This window comes from Atheta coriaria, unplaced genomic scaffold (assembly GCF_025399875.1).
Source record: "Atheta coriaria isolate IRGN ID8LTWV9N9 unplaced genomic scaffold, Caltech_Dcor_3.1 hic_scaffold_10_pilon, whole genome shotgun sequence".
NCBI lineage: Eukaryota > Metazoa > Arthropoda > Insecta > Coleoptera > Staphylinidae > Dalotia > Dalotia coriaria.
In genome coordinates, this window is record NW_027045452.1 from 3,359,752 (window position 1) to 3,382,210 (window position 22,459).

Below are 22,459 nucleotides of genomic sequence, written 5' to 3' on the forward strand. Positions count from 1 at the left end.
ATGAACTTGAATTATGCAGTAGGTAATTATGAAATATTTTTTGTAAAATAAAAGAACAAAATAACCAGCAATAAAAACGTTAAGAACGCTGTAAACAACGATAAGTCTCGAAAATTACGTTTTAAAATTAAGAGCGTTATTTATTGTCGTCTGCGCTCGGCGCGCATTTGTTTAAGTGGCTTAAATAAATTAATTCGTTACTCTTTACACTTGTTCTCCCGAGATAAGAACACAAACAATTTTTTGCGATGAGCACAATGCTACAAACCATTAAAAATCAAAGCTAAAATACTTCAAACACATCCTGAAACTTGTACACAATAATACATTAAGTATCAAGTGGTTAAACAGTAGTTTTCGTACTTTAGTCACGGCCGTGTTTAAAGTAGTATTTTTGTATCTAAAAACCGTGGAAAAACTCACGCTTTAAAAGTGCAAGTAGAAAAAATAATAAAGAATATTTTATTGTCATATTAAGTGCAGCTTATTTGATGAGACGAGAGATAAAAGTTTAAATAATAACCGTACAATTGACGCCTCCGTAATCACGATTATTTAACCCCGATTGGTGCATAAATATGAAATGATTGCGATGTAGATAAAGTAAATGATGTAAATATTCGTCTACTATTAGTAAGCTGAGTAAATAACACATCAATCCGAAATCGCTTGCATCATATTTACACGTGATTAAAACAAACATAATCAATTTGAAAACAAAGTTGTATTTATGTGCAGAAAATGAAAGTTAGCGAACTTTACCGAAAGTTACGTTTGTGATCTAATGCACAAGTCGAAAATACACGATTTTATGAATTTGTCACGGTGATAATGACGATGTTTACAACATTTTGTGATAAGAACCGTGCACGTAAGCACGTGCTCTACGCGAAAATAATGCGTTGTACATTCGAGTGCTTTTGGCGAGACGTGAGACAGACAATTGTGTCATATTAATACATATTTCACATATAACCCTGACAGGAATTAAAATTTTTACTTTTTTTTATTAAATAATCAAGAAAATACCTGAAAATACTCCAAAATTAATTTTTATTTATTAATACTGAAGAGATCATGTTATGATAACGTGAAGAAAATATTAGAAGTGATTTATTTTGATTGCAGATCAAAAGTATTCTTAAGTCACTTACGCAGCCCGTGCGAGACACATGCGTGGACGACTTACGATCGCGTTTTGCCCCCACCACTACCCGGTTCTGATCGGGGCGGATCACTTGAATGTTCCGGAGGTCCTCGGCGCGACACTCGCACGCAGGTCGTACTCCGAGTCGTGCGCGTCTGCGTGTTAGCGGACATTAAATGAGTTGAAGTCACATTCATTCGATGCGCGAGGTCGTATCAATCGGGCATGTGGACTCACGTGGATCTATCAATTCAATTAAACTTCAGTGCCACACAAACGAAGGACTCATCCATTGAGTAGTACCATGAGAGATTAAATCTGAGCGCAAATAAATATATAAAATAAAATTTAAAAATTTAAAAAAAATCAAGTTTAAAGAAAAGACTCGAATCTAGTCAGGAAAGGCTTCTAAAAATTAATTAAGTGAATAAATTAGTGTTTATTATTAATATTCAACTAAACAAACGTCAATCACAACTGGTAAGCATAATAAATATAAATTTTTTCTTCGTTTATCACAATTATATAGAATATAGAATATTATTATTTATTATTTACACAACGGAGTGCGTTTCTATTTATAACACTCTTCAACACTCTCTATTTGTATCGCTAATTGATGGCTGTCATTAAACCGTTGCAATACAATAATAGCACTGTTAATTGTCATTTGATAAATTTATCTTAAAGCGAATCTAACTGGTTCTTTCATTACGGTCACTTCAATGACACTGCAACTTTTCCTCATTTTGCACCTCTAATGATTATAATTAAAGCATATCTCGTGCATGTGTAAATGAGTTACGAGTTCCAATCGAATCCAAACGATTGTCGGTTGTATCGTACACGTTTTTCGCATTCAAGTCAACGCAGACGCTGGCAGAGAGAGAGTTGTCCGAATGTATTTAATGAACATATATGCACACAAGCCGGCGACTGGTGTGTGACAATGATCAGGCAACCGGCTCATGATATCTCGAAATAAACTGGTCGTTAAGCGCCGTTTATACCATGTAGATTTAATAAATCTGAACAATCTGTGTGTGTGTCTATGCGTATCAAATTAAATTGGTTTATAAATATTTATATAACTTTTAGTGGCGCTAGTCTTTTCGAGATTATTCAACAATGCGACTATTAGACGACACAGAAAGATATTAAACGTACATATTTACCCGATTAAAAACTATACTTGGATGAGTCGATGAGAAAAATTAAACTCATCGTGTTTGCATAAATATAGAGTAGCGATGATACGAGTAGTGTCACATATCGAATGACTAACTTTGCATAGAAATGGTTGAATTATTCAAAAATATTGATGAATAACAGTTTTATAAATTGCTACAAATTATCCAGAACATGCTATGACTAGACTAGATCAACATTAAATTTATAGAGCATCTTACATCAAATGTATTTTCAGCGCTTGTTTATTTTACTAACCGGAATTTTCGCGCAGGAATTCAAAATAGAACTGTTTCTACGAGAAAACACGCATGTGAATATTTATTTGCATATTCCATTTCTAAATTCTCATTGTTTCAACGGAATAAATTATTTATGTGATAAGAATATGAAATATGCGTCAAAATTGCACATAACTCATGATTTATTTATTGCTTTTGACAAAAGCATTAAAATACTGTTTTTGGAGAATCTATATATGTATATAAAAATGAATTGCTGTTCGTTAGTCTCGCTAAAACTCGAGAACGGCTGAACGGATTTATCTTATCTTGGTCTTGAATTATTCGTGGAGGTCTAGGGAAGGTTTAAAAGGTGAGAAAAATTCGAATAATTGCCGGGAAAATCCTCAAAACAGCTCTTTTCTAGAGAATAAAATTTGACATTGAGATTCAATCATAGTTATAGTTAAATAGTTGAATTCGAGATGGCGCGCTAAAGTGCATTATTGACAAAACTTTATATGCATAATTTCTTTAAATTAAAATTGCTAATCTTATTGATAGAATTGACTCTTACTACGAGTATGTCTAGAACAAGAGAGTAAAAACGATATATATATAGATAAATATATTTATCTTTGCCTTGGTTGATTCATTAAAACCCAAATTAGTAGCCGAGGTGATCGAATTTATATCCACACGCATGTCTCTGTACAGTCTGCGTACTTGCAAGACAAGATATCAATAAAAATCCCCGTCGCTGAAGAGAACGATCTTCTTTACGACACGCCGATATGCAAGCGGAGCTTGTTCACCAACGTGTACGTAACGAGCGACAAGCAACAAGCAACGATCCTAAACATGTGCGTGGGCTTATTGAAATGTACTGCATGCCAAACGGGCACACCACGACCATCACACATGATATACGCCAATTGCTCCATCGAACACGCCACGGTTTATATAGATAATGATAAAATTTAATATTTCCTTGTGTGGTGTCTCCTCGCGCCGCATTGCGTTGAGACAATGCGCAAGTCGACAACAATCTGTTTTACTCTACAATGTACATATTGGTTTTTAGTAAATCGTAAACAAGACGCGAAATGCACGCCGAGGTGTTGTGTTACCTCTGCGGTGTAATGAAGCAACATGTATGTGTACCGCATGTGTTGCTAGACGGCGAAATCTCGAGTTGATTCATGGTATTTATAACAAGTCGGAAGATAACGATTTCTAAACCCACGCAACCAGGCGTGTAGTGCAAGTAGGCAGAGCAGAGGAAAATGGGTAGAAACTCGCGGAATTTATTTTATTGATACAAAAACTGATAACGCGGACAGGAAACGAAAGGTTGGCATAGGAATAAACAAAATAGTGATATACTTTCAACCGCTAGATGGCAGTATGTTGACGAATCGTAAAAGTAAGCAAATTTATTTTTTACTAGCTGTTGCCCGCGACTTCGTTCCGGCAGTGTTTAATAAAAATGTAATTCGTTTTTACTCTCTTGTTCTAGACATACTCGTAGTAATAGTCAATTCTATCAATAAGATTAGCAATTTTAATTTAAAGAAATTATGCATATAAAGTTTTGTCAATAATGCACTTCAGCACGCCATCTCGAATTCAACTATTTAACTATAACTATGATTGAATCTCAATGTCAAATTTTATTCTATAGAAAAGAGCTGTTTTGAGGATTTTCCCGGCAATTATTCGAATTTTTCTCACCTTTTAAACCCTCCCTAGACCTCCACGAATAATTCAAGACCAAGATAAGATAAATCCGTTCAGCCGTTCTCGAGTTTTAGCGAGACTAACGAACAGCAATTCATTTATATATATATATATAGATTCATAAAAATTAATTATACGCGGATATAAATTGCAAATAATTAAAAGTAACCAATGTTACCGAAAGTAAACCAATAGGAAGTATGAATATATCGCAGATAACTCTTATTCATCTCCTTCAAAACTCCTCGCATGAGGTTTGTGTTACAAGGATACTTCTAGACGACTTGTTGGCCAACTCTATTACGTATCGTTCGATTGCTCGTTGGCCAAGAACTAAATTCGACGTCTTTACCAACGCACATTACATCCGACTGATCGCTGAGAGTTAATAGTTAATAGACTTATCGTTCTAGTTCTATTTCAAGACTAGAGGTCATGGTGGCGGTTTATTTATTATCAATTGAAATTTACGCAATTGCTGACTAAAAATAATTATGTTTAACCATATTAACCTACGAGAACCTATATAAATTGCAAAGGTGACTTTTAATAAAAATAAAAATAAAACGCATTACAACAAAAAGCAGTTGTTTGAATAAGTTATGAGTAGTCGTCTGCGGTATTGTTTATATACTCATATATTTTTAACTTTATTTTTGTTGAACTTGAAAGCAAGTGGATAAGCAAGATGTCGACATCTTGCAACCTTGAATGCACTGATAAAATAAAAATTATGTTAGTGCTTTTATTTTTTATAATTTTTTATTAATAAATTAATAAAATAAATTGTTTTCTAGTAGAAAAAAAGGTGTGAACGCAATTTTAGATTCTGATCTAAGTTAAAAGTTTAAAATGCAATTCTTATCATTAGTGATAATGTGTATCATCATGTAATAAAACCCAAGCCCCCCAAAACTGGCAAATAATATTATACTGAGGTAATATAGATAAAATCATTGATAGGATAATCTATGCCTATTATTATCAACATTCTACAAATCACAAATCATACAAACAAACATTTTGTAGTGGTCATGATTTTTAGACGACGTTTCAAGTTCAAAGGTACAAATGTTCATTAAACTCAGTTTGTATTTCTAGAAATATTTATTTCTGTTTAAGATACAAGCGCTGACATTAAGTAGTTTGACTCGGCGCCAATAATCTAAATTTAACCGTGTGTTTCTCTCTTTGCAGTTACTAATGTGCTCAATAGTGATGCCCGCGGATTACGAGATGTTGGTCTCGCATAGTCCGCCCATCTTCTCGCACAGTCCACCATCGCACGGCTTCCTGAATCGTTGCGACTCCTACCCGCGAATGACACGTTTCTACAAATCACCCAGCCGTGCTTCCCCGCCGAAAGCGGACACACCTACACGTCCGATATTAATCGTGCGTCCGGAATGTTCCTCTTCAGATGATAGCAATGATGATGACCCTGTTAGCCCCACGCGGCTTAAAAAGAAGGTGGTGTTTGCAGATGATCGCGGTATGTCACTCACACAAGTACGTGTGATGACAGAACCATCAAATGTCCCTCCAGTGTGGAGCTTCCGGTTTCTGAGTCAAGTCACCAAGGGAATTCAAGCTGAACCACTCGCGCATGAAGAACCCTGGGAGCTTACCTTCTCCCAACCTGCTTCGGATTATGTCGCGTTCAGGAAGCGCCTGGATGCTGATAAAGTCACCCTTGAGAATGTCATTGTCAAGGAATCAGAGGAACTTGTTGTGGGAACTGTAAAAGTCTGTAATATTGCGTTTGAGAAGGAAGTTTCTCTTCGTACTACAGATGACGATTGGAAAACACATAAAGATATCCAATGTACCTACATGCCTGGAATGGCTTCCTCGTCAGCTTACGCCCTCTATGATACCTTCTCGTTCAAATTTCCTTTACCCACAGATTCGCGACGCCTTGAATTCTGTGTGCTTTATACTTGCAACAATCAAGAATACTGGGATAATAATTTCGGTGGGAATTACAAAATCGTCAAGAACAAAGTCACCTCACGTCACCTCGCCAGCGAACCACAGATCATCCCTACAAGCAAAACACGTGACATCTTCAACACCAAAGTGGATTCATGGAGTGAGTTCGCCAGCTGGAATCATTTGGATGTGAGCAGTCCGTATTGGTAAACTCGCTGCTCATTGCGGAAACGATTGGACTTTTGATCTGTGATAAAACAAAAAATTTACACGCTGGCGGCGGTGTCATGAGATCCGAGATAATAAAAAAAAATTCGTGATAATTCTTCTGAAACGTGCCAATAATAAATACGCAAGCCGAGGCGAAATTTTATTCTATATCTATGTATGTCAGTTAGTATCTAGAGTTGGTGTACTTATAAGACTGATGTATGAATTTGCAAACAAAAAGATTGATTACGTAAATTTAGTTATTTATCAACATTCATAATACAAGTTATGTTTATCTGCTAGATGAATGTTTGTAGTTTTAAAGCAGAACACGACTAGGGTCGAGAGGACGTATGTGTTCCTGTTTATGATTTTAATGAATTAATTTAAGAGTGTTTTTAATGGTGATGTGCAAATATTACACTGGCGTGCTTCCAGTCATGTTATACAGTTCCTTTTATCAGCTAAATGTTTTTCTTTTTATAAATACGTACACGCATAGCATGCATGTGAGAAAGAAGCAATTGTAGAATATGCTATCGTGTTTTTAATGATACAAATCAGACGAGATTTGAATATTAAATCTTGCAATGAACCGACTGGAACAAGTTGAAGATGAAAGTACAGCGGAGGACTGCTATAAAATAATAAAAATACAGCTTATGTCTTTCTATCTGAAGAGATGAGATTGAGAAAGGCTTGTAAAACGAGATGTTTCGTTGTAGATGCATCTTGCTTCTCGTTGCAGGAGGCTATAAATGATGTACAATTTCAAAAGCTGTAAAATTTAAGTTGTAGATATGTGAAATGTGCCGATAGTCGAGGAAGAAACTAGCAGCTAAGTTTGATTCAAAGACAGCAAGATGACAACTTAATGTTGTCGGGTTTTATTGAATACGTTTCTTCTTGATTTTTTGTTAATAAAGTTTTTAATTATGAAATTTGATGTAATTAAAGCATCAGTTCATTTACGTGTGAACTAATTACATGTCTGTTACTAGGCAGGTACAAATTTTTATCTGGGGTATGCTAATCTTGGCTGGTAAGTACCAAAAACACAGTTCATTTGCATCCAAATGGAGTTTCAATTGTAAAAACAAGTTGAACACTTAATTCAAGTCTAAACTCAAAGATTAAATTCGATAATCAATTCATTTTTTATTGAGAGCTTTATAATTTATTCAGAAATCATTTTATTTCTAATGTTGAATCATCTAAAATATTTTTCTTAAAATTTTAAGCCGCATTCCTACAATTTTCATCTTTCGATGTTGAATATTTGCACATGTTTAGCCTATGCACTTGGCATGTTGCGATAATATTTAGGCATTGCTCACACACAGTCTTTGAACTTTAAACATAGTGCAAAATAATTCGCATGTTTTGCATACCGTTCTTACCTATACAAGTTGTGTACATCAAGTACCCTTACGGATCTTTCAGTTTTCTGGTGTCTACCGAATGATAAAGTGATAATGAGATGCAACATTGATGGATGATGTTATGCTTACATGCAGTCAATCATCTGCAGCTATAAATAGTACGTAATAAACGTGTAGTAGAACATCATGTTCTTATCATGCCACAAAAATATTTTAAAAGCTTAGCTTGAGAGTCACAGACCTCGAAGTTAATCATCGACTGCATACTTCTTGCCTTTTCTTGGCTCTAACTTGTCTGTTGGGTGGTTCTCGTGTCGAATTTGAATGATCACGTGAAAGTCACGTGGAGCAGGTCAAGTCACCGATAGGCCGTTGAAGACGGTTGCTTTTATGTTCTTTCACTTCATTCAAGAATGCTCCCGGCTAGGCACTCGCTGTGCTCACCGATAGGAAAATAGAGATTTGGTTGGTCCCTCTGGAGGTATAAAAAAAGATTTTAAGTCTAGGCGATCACGTGCTTAGAGCGTGATCAACCAGATTCAATCTCTCAAAGAATCTCATGCGGTTTAGTTCAATAGAAAAAAAATGAATTGAAAGCCCTTTAAAATATTCAAAATTAATAATTCCGAACTGCTTCCCAGTAAAAAAAGATATTATCTTATTGTTCTAATAGTTTTATGCGTATGCAAAGCACAATTGTACTATTGTGATTGAAATCGAGCAGTTTATTTCGTGACACGTTCAGGATTTGAATATTTATGAACCGAAGCTATAAATTTCAGCAAAGAATACTCGCGATTCACTTGTAGGTAAGACTTGAATAGTAAAATTTTAATTTTGTGCAAATATGACGTTTAATTCAGTATTAACAGCGTTGATTACTTTCCAAATATTTAAAACCGGCTTTAGTTCTTATGAATTCAGCAAACAAAGTAATAAAACTTTTTTTTTTAATTTTTCTTTAAAAAAAATTAATTTAAATATATTTCAGTTTGTTCCCAATATAAACAGCCCTGTAATAAAAGAATCAACCCATTAATTGTTGGTGGAACAAACGTTGATGCAAAAGAATTCCCTCACATGGCCCTCATTGGTTTTGGAGAAGAAAATGACATACAATACGAATGTGGAGGCGCATTAATCAGCAGCAATTTTGTACTCTCTGCTGCACACTGTGGTGACAGTCGTGAATTGTTCGCAGTTCTCATACAAATCGCCTGTTATGAATTATTATCTATTTTGTTTTAGTGGGCCAGCAACCAAAGTTAAATTCGGTCTAATCCATCGTGATGAGACGAGTGCTCACGTCCAAGTACGAAACATAATCGAGGTGTTCATTCATCCTGAGTATAAACGACCTATTAAGTACCATGACATCGCCTTGTTCAAATTGGATAAGAATGTAGCGTTCAGTGATTTTGTGAGGCCCGCATGTTTGAACACCGAGAAAAATCTCAATGGATTGGTGCCAAGTGCGATTGGTTTCGGCAAAACTAAATTTAGTAAGATTTGGAGTCATTTATGAGATTGATGTATGAATGGAGTAATAATATATTTATTTTAGCTGATGAGAAGGGGAATCCAGAACTAAAAAAAGTTAATCAACCGATTTTAGAAAATTCAGTTTGTCAACCGTTTTACTCTTCGATGCGTGTGAGTACACTGAATCAAGGTGGTTTGATTGATAAGCAAATATGCGCGGGCGTATTAAGTGGTGGTCAGGATACATGCCAAGGTGATTCCGGTGGGCCCTTACAGACTTATCTGAGAGAACCACTGTGTAATTACAATATTATTGGTATTACTTCGTTTGGGAAGTTTTGTGGATATGCTAAATCTCCTGCAATTTATACAAATGTTTATCATTATGTGCCGTGGATTGTTCAAACTGTTTGGAAAAGTTAATTAACTTTTATTGAATGTTATGTATTTGAGCAAAGTTTCAAGTAAAGAAATGATGTAAGAAATAAATTGATTTGGTTGGTGATGATATTCTTCAATTGATGCGCATGTGTATTGAAAGTTGCCTATGTTAAATCATCATAATTGAAATAAATAATAAGAGAAAAATGCAACAAAAATAAAAACAAAAACATAATGTAATTATCTCATTCGCAGAATTATCAACTTCCCATTTCCGATATTTGCGACAATAAAATTCAACCTTGAAAACCGGGACTTTTTATAAACGTCGGGAATTTGTCGTAAAATGATTATTTTTTATTAAAAATTGTTTGATAATTCCTGTTAATCCAAACCCACTACTTTACTATCCTCCAAAGTCTAGAACACTTCACCAAACAAATAATCATTGAATTAGTTAGTCATTAGCGTGATACGTTCGAAACACGACTTCAAATTGTTTTGTTTAACATTACGCTAAAAACAAAAGTATCATTGCTGTTTGACCACTTGTCGCATCAAAACATACACCGTGTGGATCGTCCGGAGGTAGAAGACATCAAAAGATCAGATCATTTACATTCGTGCAAGTGTAAACATGGTTTTACGAGTGTCATTGTACGTTGTCCTCGGTCTCGCTGTGGTCGGCTTCGAGGTTGTTCATTCGCAATCTGCAGGTAATTACTTGTACCGCTTAGTCGTCCACCTCTCCGCCATTGCTTCCGGTTGGGGAAAAACAGAAGACGCTGATGGTAGCGATGATTTACTCAAAGTCACATTGGAGTTCTTTAGCCAAAACGAATGTTTTAAATATTTTCCTGCAAACAGGCGTAAATACAGCGAGGGTATCATAGAAAAATCACAGATTTGTGCTGGATCACGATCTGAATTGAAAGATACATGTCAGGTAACTTTAATTACCATAATAATTAAAATAAACCACAGTTTAATTTTTTCCTAAATAAATTTAGGGAGACTCTGGAGGTCCTCTTCAAATATTCAGCGATGTACCATGCAGTTATTCATTGGTAGGAATCACATCATTCGGCAAGTTTTGCGGTATTGTGAAGGTACCAGCAGTTTACACAAGAGTTTATAATTATCTAGAGTGGATTGAAAAAAATGTTTGGCCGTAAATTTAAATATCAACCAAACAAAATGGAATTTTAATTTTAGTTAATGGTATTTTAATTACCGACAGGTTTAGCGATTATTATTATATGTGACACGTAAAACTAATGTAATTTTTTATACTGTACAATACAATAGACATAAATTATTTAAGCATGTGATGTTTAATTATTAAAAGTAGTACTGACCTACGATATCAAAACAATTTACAACCAGGATGTTTTGATTTTGTGTGTTTTGAATGTAACAGTAGTTGCTTCAGGATACAGGTAACATGCAACTAAAGTTGTTGACCTTGAATAAATTTAAATAAATTTGGTCAAATATTGTGATAATTAAAGGAAAATAATATAAAATTATTTATTGGATGTCAACAACTTTGGTTGAACGTCACAAAGGTGCTTTAAAGTAAAATTTTGTTTTATTTTTAGTAATTTTGTAATTATTATACTTAAGACCTAGTCTACCATAAAATTTACTTTTATTGTTTGGTTCGCGATGCATCATATTTTTACATTTTATTAATTTCCGAACAAAAAGCACGGCGAGCAAAGGAAGTTGATGACTACTCACTCGTTGCTTGGCTAAAGGTGAGCAATGCGAGCAAAGCGGTACACAAAGAAGCAAAAAATTAGTTTATGGCAGTAGGCATGGCTCGTCTATATGCGCAAACTTGCCGGGCGCAAAATAATCATCGATATAACCTGGTGTGAGCCGGCGTTTCGAATTCATTCGTAAAGTTGCCGCTTCTACGTAATATTTGTTTACAAGTGATTCATTTTGTATGTGTATGTGATTCCCAAAAAGTTAGTAATTTTATTCGGAAATTTAAATTCAAATAAATTGACTCAAAGATTAAACTTTCTCCTCATATAAAAACGGTTTAGTGAATTAAATTGACAGTGTAGTTAACAGTTAAATAATGGCAAAGGATTGGTTATTTAGAGTGTGTTTAGTGTTTGTGTTATTTTTGTGCCTTGATTTAGTGATAACACAATTTCCAAATGGAGAAGGAGATGGTATTTATTAAATATTAAATATATATTAAAATTTATTATAAATTTTGTTCTTTTAGTACCAAAATGTAAATTACCCAGTGGAGAATCAGGAGTCTGTACACCTTTAAGACGATGCCCAAGTGGTCTCCAACGTTACCGAGCAGACAAACGCAAAAGTTTGTGTTGGGTGCGCGGATACATTGCTTATATCTGCTGTGATCCAAACGAAGAAAACTCTGAAAAACCCCGTGTGGGAGACAAGAGCAAATCAAGTAATTCGCAATCAAAATAAATTTTCCATTTAGTCACATCCTTTCTAATTCAAATCAGAAATCTAGTACTAATACAAAACCTTGACTTGGGTTTTTATCTTTTTTTCTTGTTTACGACTAAACCTATAGCAGTAGATTTAATTAATAGTTTATTTTGTATCTAGAATGTGAAGAATGGTACCCACGCAGAAGCTACTGGTTTGGCAGCGGCGCCCTCATAGGCGGCTTTCAAAGTCTCGCAAAGGAATTTCCGCACATGGTACGTAACATCCAATAATCACGCTGTTTACAGGTGATAATTAAAAGTCTCTTACGGTAAACAGGCAGCGCTTGGTTATGCGGACGGCGATGAGACCCGCTGGGCTTGCGGCGGAAGTTTAATTAGCGAGAAGTTTGTGCTAACCGCAGCGCATTGCATCAAGAATAAAGAATTGTGAGTAAAATTTTAATAGAAAATCGATATAAGATATAACATCATGTACATTTGTGGTTTTCTAGAGGTGAAATTACAAAAGTACGTCTTGGCGATTTGAATCTCAAATCGACCACTGACGATGCTCAACCGAAGGACCTTGCAGTGCTTCGTACAATACGACATCCCCAGTATAAGTCTCCATCGCAGTATCACGACGTGGCACTGGTTGAACTCAGTGAGGCACTGCAATTTAATGATTTCATTAAACCTGCTTGTTTGCAAGTGAACAGAGAAGAATCGTACTATGAATTGATTGCTACAGGGTGGGGCAATTTGGAATATACAGGTCCACCTGCAGAACACCTTCAAAAAGTGTTTCTTGATCCGTATGATAATGAACTATGTAATGAATTTTATCAGGATACAAATAAACGTCGGTTGGCTAGAGGTATAGATGATGATAGTCAACTCTGCGCTGGTGGTATTGACAGGGACACATGCCAGGTACCTTCAATTTATTTAAAAAGTGAATAAATAAATTTTTGGAATTTTAGGGTGATTCTGGTGGTCCTTTACAAGTAAAAAACGAACATCTCATTGGAGGCTATACTATAGTAGGCATAACTTCTTTTGGAAAGGCTTGTGGATTATCGGATAGTCCTGGTGTGTACACCAGGGTCTCAAATTATATAAAATGGATCGAATCGATCGTATGGCCCAATTGATTCTTAAACAAAACAATGTTTACTTATTATAAAGATACAAATAAATAAGGTGTGCAATTTTATTTAATTTTTTACAAGAATTTAATGAGTTTTCCAGTGTGAATTCAACGTACACGCAAGAAAAAAATAAGTCAACAAGTTGTCGTGCTTGGTCATCAAGGTCGTCCTTAATTTTACTACGTTTTATTTGTTTACTAGTATGTATTTTATTTGCAACGTTTTATTAACATATCGAGTATACGTATTAAAATTTATTTTTAAAATTTAACTTGTGAATTCTTGAATATCTGGATTGCAATGTAAGAGATTAAAACAACTAGCATGGCCTGGCGTAAAACCCAGGTCGTGATGATCCCATAATACTCTGGTTTTAGTCATCACACCACCACCGGTTTAGTCAGCCAGAGGTTTCCTGTATTCTGCGACGACGAGTCAGTTACTGCATTGCATTCAAGTGTAACGGGCACGCATTTTGTAGTTTTGCTCACAGAATGGGTTTTTTGAAACTTTGTTTTATACATGTTTGCATTTTAATTTTTGTTTTGGTGTGTTGTCAAGCTCAACCTCAACTAAATGGTAAGTTATGATTTTTTTATAATTTCAGTGTAATTGGATTAATAATTGATTGAATTGTTTATTTAGATTCCTGCGTTATGACTGATGGTAATCTAGGAATATGTTTGCACTTCAAAAACTGTCCAAGTGCTATTGAATTGGTTAAATCCAGGAAAGGAACACCTAATCAATGTGGGTTTGAAGGAAAACATCCAATTGTCTGTTGTGAATCAAAGGTGTTATTAAAAACAAGAGTTGTAGGAGAAATAAGCAGACAAAGTATTAAATATTAATTTATTACAATTTATACTTAGTTTTAATATATCGTTTTTTATTATAGAATGTGAAGAAGCATATCAATTCTTACCTGCTACCACAAAACCACCACCTACCACTGAACCACCACTGCCTGATAATTTAACCCTTGCAGAAATAATTGAATGGGAGAAACGAAGGGAAGAAGAGGCAGCAAAAGCTGGTAAACCTTTACCAGGCGTACATAAATCCGCTGTAGGTGGTGTCGATGCAAAACCACAAGAATTTTTTCACATGGTAAATTTATTAATTACTACTTAATTAAAATTCGTTAAAATTAAATAATTAAAATTTTATTGAATATTCACATCTTAGGCGGCACTTGGTTACGGTGAACGTGATCAAATCATATGGGGATGTGGTGGTAGTCTTATAAGTGAAAAATTTGTTTTAACTGCGGCTCATTGCATCCATACCTCTATGTAAGACACAAAAATCAAAAAGGAATCAATTAATCATTGTAATTCACTATAATTTTAGTGGATCAGTACAATATGTCCGTCTAGGTGATTTAAATCTAAAACTTACCAATGAAGATGCAAAACCTCAGGATTTTGACATCGTAAAACTTATTCTTCATCCGAATTATAAGGCACCTTCGGTATATAATGACATTGCAATTGTTGAACTTTCTGGAGTAGCTGTGTTTGATAATTATGTGCGACCTGGATGTCTTTACACTGAGTCTGAAGTTCCTGAGAAGGATTTAAGCGCTACTGGTTGGGGTTTGACAAGTTTTAATGGTGAGCAGGCTGATCACCTTCAAGAAGTTCAACTGCGTCTATTCACGTTTGAATCGTGCCAGAAATCTTATGCTTCAATGTCTAAAAGAAGATTGGCGAATGGAATTGATGATAAATCACAAGTTTGTGTCGGAGAGACTTTTAGAGATACTTGTCGGGTATTTAACTACTTATACTTTAATATTACTAATATTTATTTAATATTATTTATTTTAGGGTGATTCTGGAGGTCCGCTTCATATTAAAAATCAGCTGTATCCCCGAGGGTATCAAGTAATAGGAATAACTTCATTTGGTAAAGCTTGTGGAGTTGGTATTGGAGCATCTGTGTATACACGAGTTTCACATTATATTGAATGGATAGAATCCATTGTTTGGCCAGAAACTTAATTACAAAACTCTGTTATTTCTTAGGTTTTTCCATTTTGGGATTTAATTAATTGCGCATTATTAACTGTCACTGATAATGTTAATCTGGCGATACATATTCGTAGAATTAAAATGCGCAACAGCACATGATTAATTGAATTGAATTCCAAAATAGAAATATATGAATATGATGTAAGTGTTTACGTAAATAAAATTTGTATTTTATTTGCATGTCTGAGACTGAATCTAACCATGAATCAATATCTATTAACTGATATAATTAATTACTTATGTTAACAACTCATCTGGGAAATCACTATGAGTGGCTTTTTACATGCTGTGCTATTAATGACAACTAAGGAAATACTTTACATTGTTTTTTAGATTCCTGTGATTGCAAATTTGCAATATCAAGTAGAAGATTCAACAATTAAAAGAAGAGTTTTAGAATTTTTTTTAAATATCACATAGTCCTGATGATTACTCATTTACAGTTAAAATGAATTGAATCATTTGTCTGGTTCAATTTAATTACTGCGGTTTTAATATAAACAATAATTTAGTTTTTTCTCTGCAAAAACATTTATTATTCTCGAGTTCAAATAAAAGAACCACACACAAAATAATTTACAAGTTCTCATGCTTGGACATCAAGGTCGGTCATAATAAGAGTACTTACTACAGCGTTCTTTTTTCCTCAACGTTTTAATAACATGCCTACTGTGTATAGGCATTACAATTTATTATTAATCAACTTGCTAAATTAATAAATTCTTTATTACCACAACAAATCAAACAGTTGCTATACCAATTATATACAACCAGCGGCGTAGCGTGCCTTGTCGGGGCCCCGTATAAATTTTTTTTGGAGGCCCTTATATGGAGGTAAAGGTTTTTCTTTACACACTTTGGGGGCCCCCGTGGCCCGGGGGCCCCGTATAATTGATACGGCAAATACGGCGGTAGCTACGCCCCTGTATACAACGTAAAATCAGGTCGTAATGATGTTCAAATTCGCAGGTCATCACACCACCACCGGTTTTGTTAGCTAGATGGTCATGGTATTTAGTAAATACGAATCAGTTATAAAATAACACGCAAGAGTAACGTGTTCAAGTTTTTGATCTTCTTAGAGATAAAATGGAAAATTTAAAATTCTACACTGTAATTATTTTCACTTTCCAAATTGTTTTGGTAAATTGTTGTGTATCTACTCAAATAAACGGTATGCAAAAACCTTATAAGACATTATTTTTTTGCTAAAAAATATTTGTTTTGTTTAGATGCCTGTGAGTTGAATAATGGATCTCCAGGAAAATGCGTGCGCATTGAAAATTGCCCACATGCTATCGAACTAATTCGATCCAGAAAAGCATCACCTAAACAATGTGGATTTGAAGGAAGACATCCGGTTATTTGTTGTGACTCAAAGGTATTACTTGAACCATTGATTAATCGGAGGAATGTCGGAGATATAAGCAAACAAAGTTAGTAATTAATACATTAAAATGTTTGTTTTACTAAAAAGGTCAATTATTTTAGAATGCGCTGAAGCATATGAATCATTACTGGTTACCACAAGGAAACCAATTATTGAAGAACCACCATTGCCCAAAAATCTATCTTTTGCCGAGCTTATTGCATTAGCAGAACAAGAAAATATTAATGCACATACATCCGCCGTTGGAGGTTACAATGCAATTCCTCGTGAATTTTTACACATGGTAACACATCTCTATTAATAATTAAATATAATAAATAAATAAAAAAATAATAAAAAATTTTACAGGCCGCACTTGGTTACGGTGAACGTGATCAAATCACATGGGGTTGTGGTGGTAGTCTTATCAGCAAAAAGTTTGTATTGACAGCTGGTCATTGCATTCATACCAACGCTCTGTAAGTTAAAAAAAAACAAATAAATTACATATTAAAATAAAATTTATTATAATTTTAGTGGAACCGTGAAATTTGTGCGCCTTGGTGATTTGAATTTAAAATCAAACACCGACGATGCAAACATACAGGATTTTGACATCATTAAACTTTTCGTTCATCCAAACTACAGAGCACCATCGGTTTATCATGACATAGCTCTTATTGAACTCTCAAAAGAAGCAGTAATAGATAATTTCGTACGCCCAGGTTGTATTTCCGCTGATAATAATATTCCGGGAGAAGATTTAAGCGCAACTGGCTGGGGTGTGACTAGTTTTAATGGCGAACAGGCTGATCACCTTCAAGAAGTTAAACTGCGTCTATTCACATTTGAATCATGTCAGAAAGCGTATGCATCAATGTCCAAAAGAAGATTAGCAAATGGCATTGATGATAAATCACAAGTTTGTGCCGGAGAAGATCATATAGACACTTGTCTAGTAATTAACTACTTATACTTTAATATTACAAACATTTATTTATTATTATGTATTTTAGGGTGATTCTGGAGGTCCGCTTCAAATTAAAAACCCGCAATATCCCAGAGGGTATCGCGTGATAGGAATAACTTCATTCGGTAAAGCTTGTGGAATTGGTGTTGAAGCATCTGTGTATACACGCGTTTCACATTATATTGAATGGATAGAATCTATTGTTTGGCCGGAATGGGCTTAAGTATATTATAAATACTGTATATTTACTTTTACTTTCAGGTCATTTATATAAGTGACTAGCTGTTGCCCGCGACTTCGTTCCCGCAGTGTTTAATAAAAATGTAATTCGTTTTTAATCTCTTGTTCTAGACATACTCATAGTAAGAGTCAATTCTATCAATAAGATTAGCAATTTTAATTTAAAGAAATTAATTATATAAAGTTTTGTGAATAATGCACTTCAGCGCGCCATCTCGAATTCAACTATTTAACTATAACTATGATTGAATCTCAATGTCAAATTTTATTCTATAGAAAAGAGCTGTTTTGAGGATTTTCCCGGCAATTATTCGAATTTTTCTCACCTTTTAAACCTTCCCTAGACCTCCACGAATAATTCAAGACCAAGATAAGATAAATCCGTTCAGCCGTTCTCGAGTTTTAGCGAGACTAACAAACAGCAATTCATTTATATATATATATATATTGATTATCACATTAAATACTCATTCACTTTATTATCACTTTAACATGTTTGATTAATGATGAATATAATTAATTATTGCTCTGACCGATGTTGATATCAGTATGCTAATAATAGTACTTACTCGTACATCATGTCGTGAACCACAGCAGATGTTTGAGTTTGTACAATAGTTCAACGCTAGGTTTTTAGGAAAAACCTGTTTTTGTCCGACAAAGGTCCAGCTCGAATAGGTGGGGAAGCAGGTACTGTACAAGTTGATCTAAAGTTTAAACGTAAAATTTTGCAAATTTTAATTTAGTCGTCTGAGAGATGTTGTAACGGGTAACTAAACAAGTGTTCACTCATAATGTTATTCACAAACTGTTTATTAGTGATTTTATCACTGTTTTCTCACCGTCTAGTACAATGCCTTGAAAGTAAGTAGATATTTTAATTGTTTTATTGCATTGTGTGAAATGTTTAAAATAATTTTTGTTAATAGATACGTGTACATTAGATAATGGTAATACCGGACAGTGTGTACGGATTGAGAATTGTCCCAGCGCAATCGCACAAGTGCGTAATAAAAAAAACATGCCGAAAAGGTGTCGTTTTGATGGAAAACATCCAATTGTGTGCTGTGAAATAAAAGAAGACTTACAAAAATTGCCTCCTGGTACAATTAGTAAACAAAGTATGGAATAATGTTTTTATAATTAATGTTTTTAAAATTAATTTAATATTAACCATATTTTTAGAATGTGAGGAGTATTATCCAGCTATCCAGCAACCAGTTCTCATTCCTCTTAAACCAATTCCTTTACCTTTACCTGCCGTCACTGAAGCACCAAGTGAATTTTCTTCAGCACCACCAGCACCGGAAGTTGTAGGTGGAATCGATGCTCCACCACTAACATTTACACATATGGTATGTTGGTATAAAATAAATCAATAACAAACCTGTGAATTTAAAAAATTTTAGGCTGCGCTTGGTTATGGAGATTATCCAGATATTTCCTGGGCATGTGGAGGAAGTCTTATCAGTGAAAAATATGTTTTAACAGCTGCACACTGCACTAAAACATTAACGTAATTTTTTCTTTAAAGAAACTTAATATAAATCAATTAATTTTTTGTTTATTTTAGTGGTGACGTGAAATATGTCCGTTTAGGTGATTTAAATATTAATAGTACAACCAATAACGCTGAAACACAACGTTTCAACGTCTCTAAAATCATTAACCATCCGGATTACAAAGCACCTTCCGTTTATAATGATATTGCACTGCTTGAGCTTTCCAGGCGAGCACGTTTCAATCTCTATGTATTTCCAATATGTCTTTACACTAATCCAGAAATACCGAAGAAAGACTGGATAGCAACCGGATGGGGAAATTTGAGATTCCTTGGTGAACGAGCTCATCACCTTCAACAAGTGACCATCCACGAATCCTCCAATGAAACTTGTAAAGATGCTTACGCTTCAACAACAAAAAGAAGACTGAAGAATGGTATTGATTTCAAAACACAACTGTGTGCAGGGGCATTAAATAAGGATACTTGTCAAGTACATGATAATTATAGAAATGTATTTTACTGATTGTTATTATAATTGTGATGTTTTTAGGGGGATTCTGGTGGACCACTGCAAATTAATAATGCTGCTGGGGGTTTTAGCTTAATTGGAATTACATCGTTTGGAAAAGCTTGTGGAATTGGTAATACCCCAGCTGTATATACCAGGGTTTCACATTATGTTGGTTGGATTGAATCAATTGTTTGGGCATAAAACTGCTTGGGAATTTTTTATTGTTGCTCGTACTATTACATAATTTTATAGCTCAAATGCCACTGAGACGTACAATGAATGCAAAAATAAGCAAAATAAAAATGCAATAAACATATAAATATAAAAATATATTTGTCATAATTCAAACAAATTATCCCCAGATCTTAAATACTTGAATTCAGGATTAATTAAAAATTGATTTATTGCATGTTATAAGGCAATCTGTGAATAATTTACCAATACTTTTATTCAGAGGTGTCTTGAAACATAAAAATTCATATAATATAAAAATTGGAGGTGTAATTAATATAATCAAATAATTAATACACCTAATGCACGGTGGAATTTAAAATTTTAATTAAGGTGCAACAAAAACAGGTTTATGAACGCAAATACATCGATATAAATGAATATAATTGTCATTGAAACTGTTTTCTAATTCCGTGCCAACTATAAAGCAGTAAACTCAGGGAATTATTTGACTTAAATTGAATTTAATTCTGTTTAGAAATAAACGCGCTGTAAAAATGTCTCAGACCTTCTCAACCATAATTGTTTTGTTAATAATGATAGTTATTAGTTTAGTTTTTGTTAAAGGTAAGTGAGTAATTGCAATTGAATAGTGAAATAGTCCAATTGATTTGTGTTTATATTCTACTTTGATTTAATTCGTATATTTTCTGTGATAATATACTTTTTTGCTTACCTTCTGCTTATTATTTCATTGACAGAAACAAATGCCCAGTCAAATGCGAAACGTAAACGTAAAGTTGGAGAAATCAGCAAACAAAGTTAGTAAAAACAAAAAATTATGATAAAAGGATAATTTATTTATCATTTAGTGTGCAATGACGAACCAAGGTACATCAAATTCAGTGTGACTGAAGCTAGAAAAAACGGTAAAAGTGGAATTGAACGGGTTCGAAGACAACTAGATGCTTTTGAAGACGATGACGATTTTGAAATTGATGCCGATTTTGAAGCCGATGATGATTCTGAAGCCAGTGACAATTCTGAAACCAGCGACGATTCTGAAGAAAAATTTTACCCATCGGGTAGAGGCGGTATTGGTGGAGAGGATGCCAAATCTAGTCAATATCCTCATATGGTTCTTAAATTATTTACTCTCCAATCAGAAATAAACTAAATATTTTACTTTTTAGGCAGCATTGGGTTACGGTGAATGGGAGAATGTGAAATGGGGATGTGGTGGTACTTTAATCAGCGATACATTTGTTATGACTGCTGCGCATTGCATAGATACATTATTGTAAGTAAATATAATTAAAATTTTTTGATTTGTGTTAATAATGATGTTAATCAGAGGTCGATTGAAGTATATCCGCTTGGATGATATTAATCTAGCAAGCGACGATGATAACTCCTACCCTCAAGATTTCAACGCATCGCGGATTATTATCCATCCGGATTACAATCCCCCATCGGCATACAATGACATTGCCTTAGTAGAATTAGATCACCCGGTTGATCGACTAGGAAACAGCCTTACACCTGCTTGTCTGCAAATTGACCGAAACATTGCAGATCCAAAATGGTCCGCACTTGGTTGGGGTGAGACAAGTCACCATGGTCCAGCTGCTGATCATTTACAGGTGATGGAATTACGTGAAGCTGATTACACCGTGTGCAAGAACGCGTATTTGAATGCAGGGAAAAGAAGATTGGAATACGGTGTTGATAACGATTCTCAGATGTGTGCTGGAAAGGGAGACGTTGATACATGTTTGGTATATTTGTTGATAAAGTATTTTATGCTAAAAATAAATTGATATACGTTGATTTTTAGGGGGATTCTGGTGGTCCTCTTCAAATATCAAACGAAAAGTACTGGACGGGTTATACTGTAATTGGGATTACTTCATTTGGGAAAAAATGCGGGCTGACGAATAAACCAAGCGTTTACACACGGGTTTCACATTATATTGAGTGGATTGAATCAGTTGTTTGGCCTGAGTGAGATTTTAAATCGAAAATTAAATCAAAATCTATGTCCAAATAAAAATTAAAGAAAATTATAAATTAATTTAAAATTTGACAGATATCAATGTGCTCCAAGTATATTTGTTTCTAAAATTATAATCAGTGGATTAATAAAGTTGTTTTTATTCTGTGTTTTTATTTAGTGCTTATATAGTGTAGTATAAGTAATTAGACGTCATTAAACTTCATTAAATTGCATAGATCTCTACGACCTTCAAACATTCTTTCCCAGATACATCAGCACTGCTTTGTTTTGATCTAATGAATTAATCGGAAATACAATAACTCGGGTAGGATAGAAAACAAGTTTGTAAACGCAATAAACCAGAGTAATTACATATTTTTAAAATAATAATTGCCCCCATTG

At 34.3% G+C, this 22,459-nt stretch overlaps 6 protein-coding genes across 8 annotated transcripts; all 6 read left to right on the forward strand.

Moving 5' to 3' along the window:
- The first annotated feature begins 1,246 nt into the window (after nt 1-1,246).
- On the forward strand, nt 1,247-7,379 carry LOC135801497 (protein phosphatase 1 regulatory subunit 3B-like). The gene is made up of 2 exons (XM_065315020.1): nt 1,247-1,627; nt 5,494-7,379. Exon 2 carries the CDS (start codon nt 5,500-5,502, stop codon nt 6,436-6,438), a length of 939 nt encoding a protein of 312 aa, XP_065171092.1. The 5' UTR covers nt 1,247-1,627; nt 5,494-5,499; the 3' UTR covers nt 6,439-7,379.
- A 1,215-nt stretch (nt 7,380-8,594) lies between these two features.
- On the forward strand, nt 8,595-11,009 carry LOC135800775 (serine protease snake-like). Its single transcript, XM_065314095.1, has 6 exons — nt 8,595-8,752; nt 8,812-9,013; nt 9,069-9,322; nt 9,385-9,720; nt 10,400-10,629; nt 10,694-11,009. Exons 1-6 carry the CDS (start codon nt 8,668-8,670, stop codon nt 10,856-10,858), a joined length of 1,272 nt encoding a protein of 423 aa, XP_065170167.1. The 5' UTR covers nt 8,595-8,667; the 3' UTR covers nt 10,859-11,009.
- Nucleotides 11,010-11,449: 440 nt separating this feature from the next.
- Nucleotides 11,450-15,476, forward strand: LOC135800776 (uncharacterized). Its single transcript, XM_065314096.1, has 13 exons — nt 11,450-11,872; nt 11,929-12,123; nt 12,288-12,382; nt 12,447-12,556; nt 12,622-13,042; nt 13,093-13,262; nt 13,313-13,460; nt 13,638-13,839; nt 13,906-14,097; nt 14,159-14,370; nt 14,449-14,555; nt 14,614-15,034; nt 15,093-15,476. The coding sequence occupies exons 1-13, from the start codon at nt 11,776-11,778 to the stop codon at nt 15,264-15,266; spliced, it is 2,544 nt and encodes an 847-aa protein (XP_065170168.1). The 5' UTR covers nt 11,450-11,775; the 3' UTR covers nt 15,267-15,476.
- Nucleotides 15,477-15,693: 217 nt separating this feature from the next.
- On the forward strand, nt 15,694-17,973 carry LOC135801493 (serine protease snake-like). 2 transcript variants are annotated; one of them, XM_065315013.1, is made up of 7 exons: nt 15,694-16,130; nt 16,266-16,470; nt 16,529-16,732; nt 16,788-16,969; nt 17,035-17,144; nt 17,203-17,623; nt 17,682-17,973. In XM_065315013.1, exons 2-7 carry the CDS (start codon nt 16,386-16,388, stop codon nt 17,856-17,858), a joined length of 1,179 nt encoding a protein of 392 aa, XP_065171085.1. In that variant the 5' UTR covers nt 15,694-16,130; nt 16,266-16,385; the 3' UTR covers nt 17,859-17,973. The 2 variants fall into 2 exon arrangements, with proteins under 2 accessions (XP_065171085.1, XP_065171084.1); XM_065315012.1 differs by having other exon boundaries at nt 15,694-16,470.
- Nucleotides 17,974-18,412: 439 nt separating this feature from the next.
- On the forward strand, nt 18,413-20,218 carry LOC135801494 (serine protease snake-like). 2 transcript variants are annotated; one of them, XM_065315016.1, is made up of 7 exons: nt 18,413-18,553; nt 18,622-18,739; nt 18,805-18,996; nt 19,061-19,230; nt 19,285-19,391; nt 19,449-19,869; nt 19,930-20,218. In XM_065315016.1, exons 2-7 carry the CDS (start codon nt 18,670-18,672, stop codon nt 20,089-20,091), a joined length of 1,122 nt encoding a protein of 373 aa, XP_065171088.1. In that variant the 5' UTR covers nt 18,413-18,553; nt 18,622-18,669; the 3' UTR covers nt 20,092-20,218. The 2 variants fall into 2 exon arrangements, with proteins under 2 accessions (XP_065171088.1, XP_065171087.1); XM_065315015.1 differs by having other exon boundaries at nt 18,430-18,565.
- A 311-nt stretch (nt 20,219-20,529) lies between these two features.
- Nucleotides 20,530-22,230, forward strand: LOC135801495 (venom protease-like). The gene is made up of 6 exons (XM_065315017.1): nt 20,530-20,688; nt 20,823-20,882; nt 20,934-21,199; nt 21,255-21,361; nt 21,416-21,839; nt 21,899-22,230. Exons 1-6 carry the CDS (start codon nt 20,619-20,621, stop codon nt 22,067-22,069), a joined length of 1,098 nt encoding a protein of 365 aa, XP_065171089.1. The 5' UTR covers nt 20,530-20,618; the 3' UTR covers nt 22,070-22,230.
- Nucleotides 22,231-22,459: the final 229 nt, after the last annotated feature.

Coding starts and splice junctions, on each gene's coding strand:
- LOC135801494 (XM_065315016.1), top strand. CDS start 18,670: ATGTTATTCACAAACTGTTTATTAGTGATTTTATCACTGTTTTCTCAC. Junction 18,740..18,804: donor TCTAGTACAATGCCTTGAAA/GTAAGTAGATAT, acceptor TTTTGTTAATAG/ATACGTGTACATTAGATAAT. Junction 19,231..19,284: donor CACTAACATTTACACATATG/GTATGTTGGTAT, acceptor AAAAAATTTTAG/GCTGCGCTTGGTTATGGAGA.
- LOC135800775 (XM_065314095.1), top strand. CDS start 8,668: ATGACGTTTAATTCAGTATTAACAGCGTTGATTACTTTCCAAATATTT. Junction 8,753..8,811: donor TTATGAATTCAGCAAACAAA/GTAATAAAACTT, acceptor AATATATTTCAG/TTTGTTCCCAATATAAACAG. Junction 10,630..10,693: donor AATTGAAAGATACATGTCAG/GTAACTTTAATT, acceptor AAATAAATTTAG/GGAGACTCTGGAGGTCCTCT.
- LOC135801495 (XM_065315017.1), top strand. CDS start 20,619: ATGTCTCAGACCTTCTCAACCATAATTGTTTTGTTAATAATGATAGTT. Junction 20,883..20,933: donor TGGAGAAATCAGCAAACAAA/GTTAGTAAAAAC, acceptor TTTATCATTTAG/TGTGCAATGACGAACCAAGG. Junction 21,200..21,254: donor CTAGTCAATATCCTCATATG/GTTCTTAAATTA, acceptor TTTACTTTTTAG/GCAGCATTGGGTTACGGTGA.
- LOC135801497 (XM_065315020.1), top strand. CDS start 5,500: ATGTGCTCAATAGTGATGCCCGCGGATTACGAGATGTTGGTCTCGCAT.
- LOC135801493 (XM_065315012.1), top strand. CDS start 16,386: ATGGAAAATTTAAAATTCTACACTGTAATTATTTTCACTTTCCAAATT. Junction 16,471..16,528: donor TGTATCTACTCAAATAAACG/GTATGCAAAAAC, acceptor TGTTTTGTTTAG/ATGCCTGTGAGTTGAATAAT. Junction 17,624..17,681: donor ATCATATAGACACTTGTCTA/GTAATTAACTAC, acceptor TATGTATTTTAG/GGTGATTCTGGAGGTCCGCT.
- LOC135800776 (XM_065314096.1), top strand. CDS start 11,776: ATGGCAAAGGATTGGTTATTTAGAGTGTGTTTAGTGTTTGTGTTATTT. Junction 13,043..13,092: donor TTGACAGGGACACATGCCAG/GTACCTTCAATT, acceptor TTGGAATTTTAG/GGTGATTCTGGTGGTCCTTT. Junction 14,098..14,158: donor AGGAGAAATAAGCAGACAAA/GTATTAAATATT, acceptor TTTTTATTATAG/AATGTGAAGAAGCATATCAA.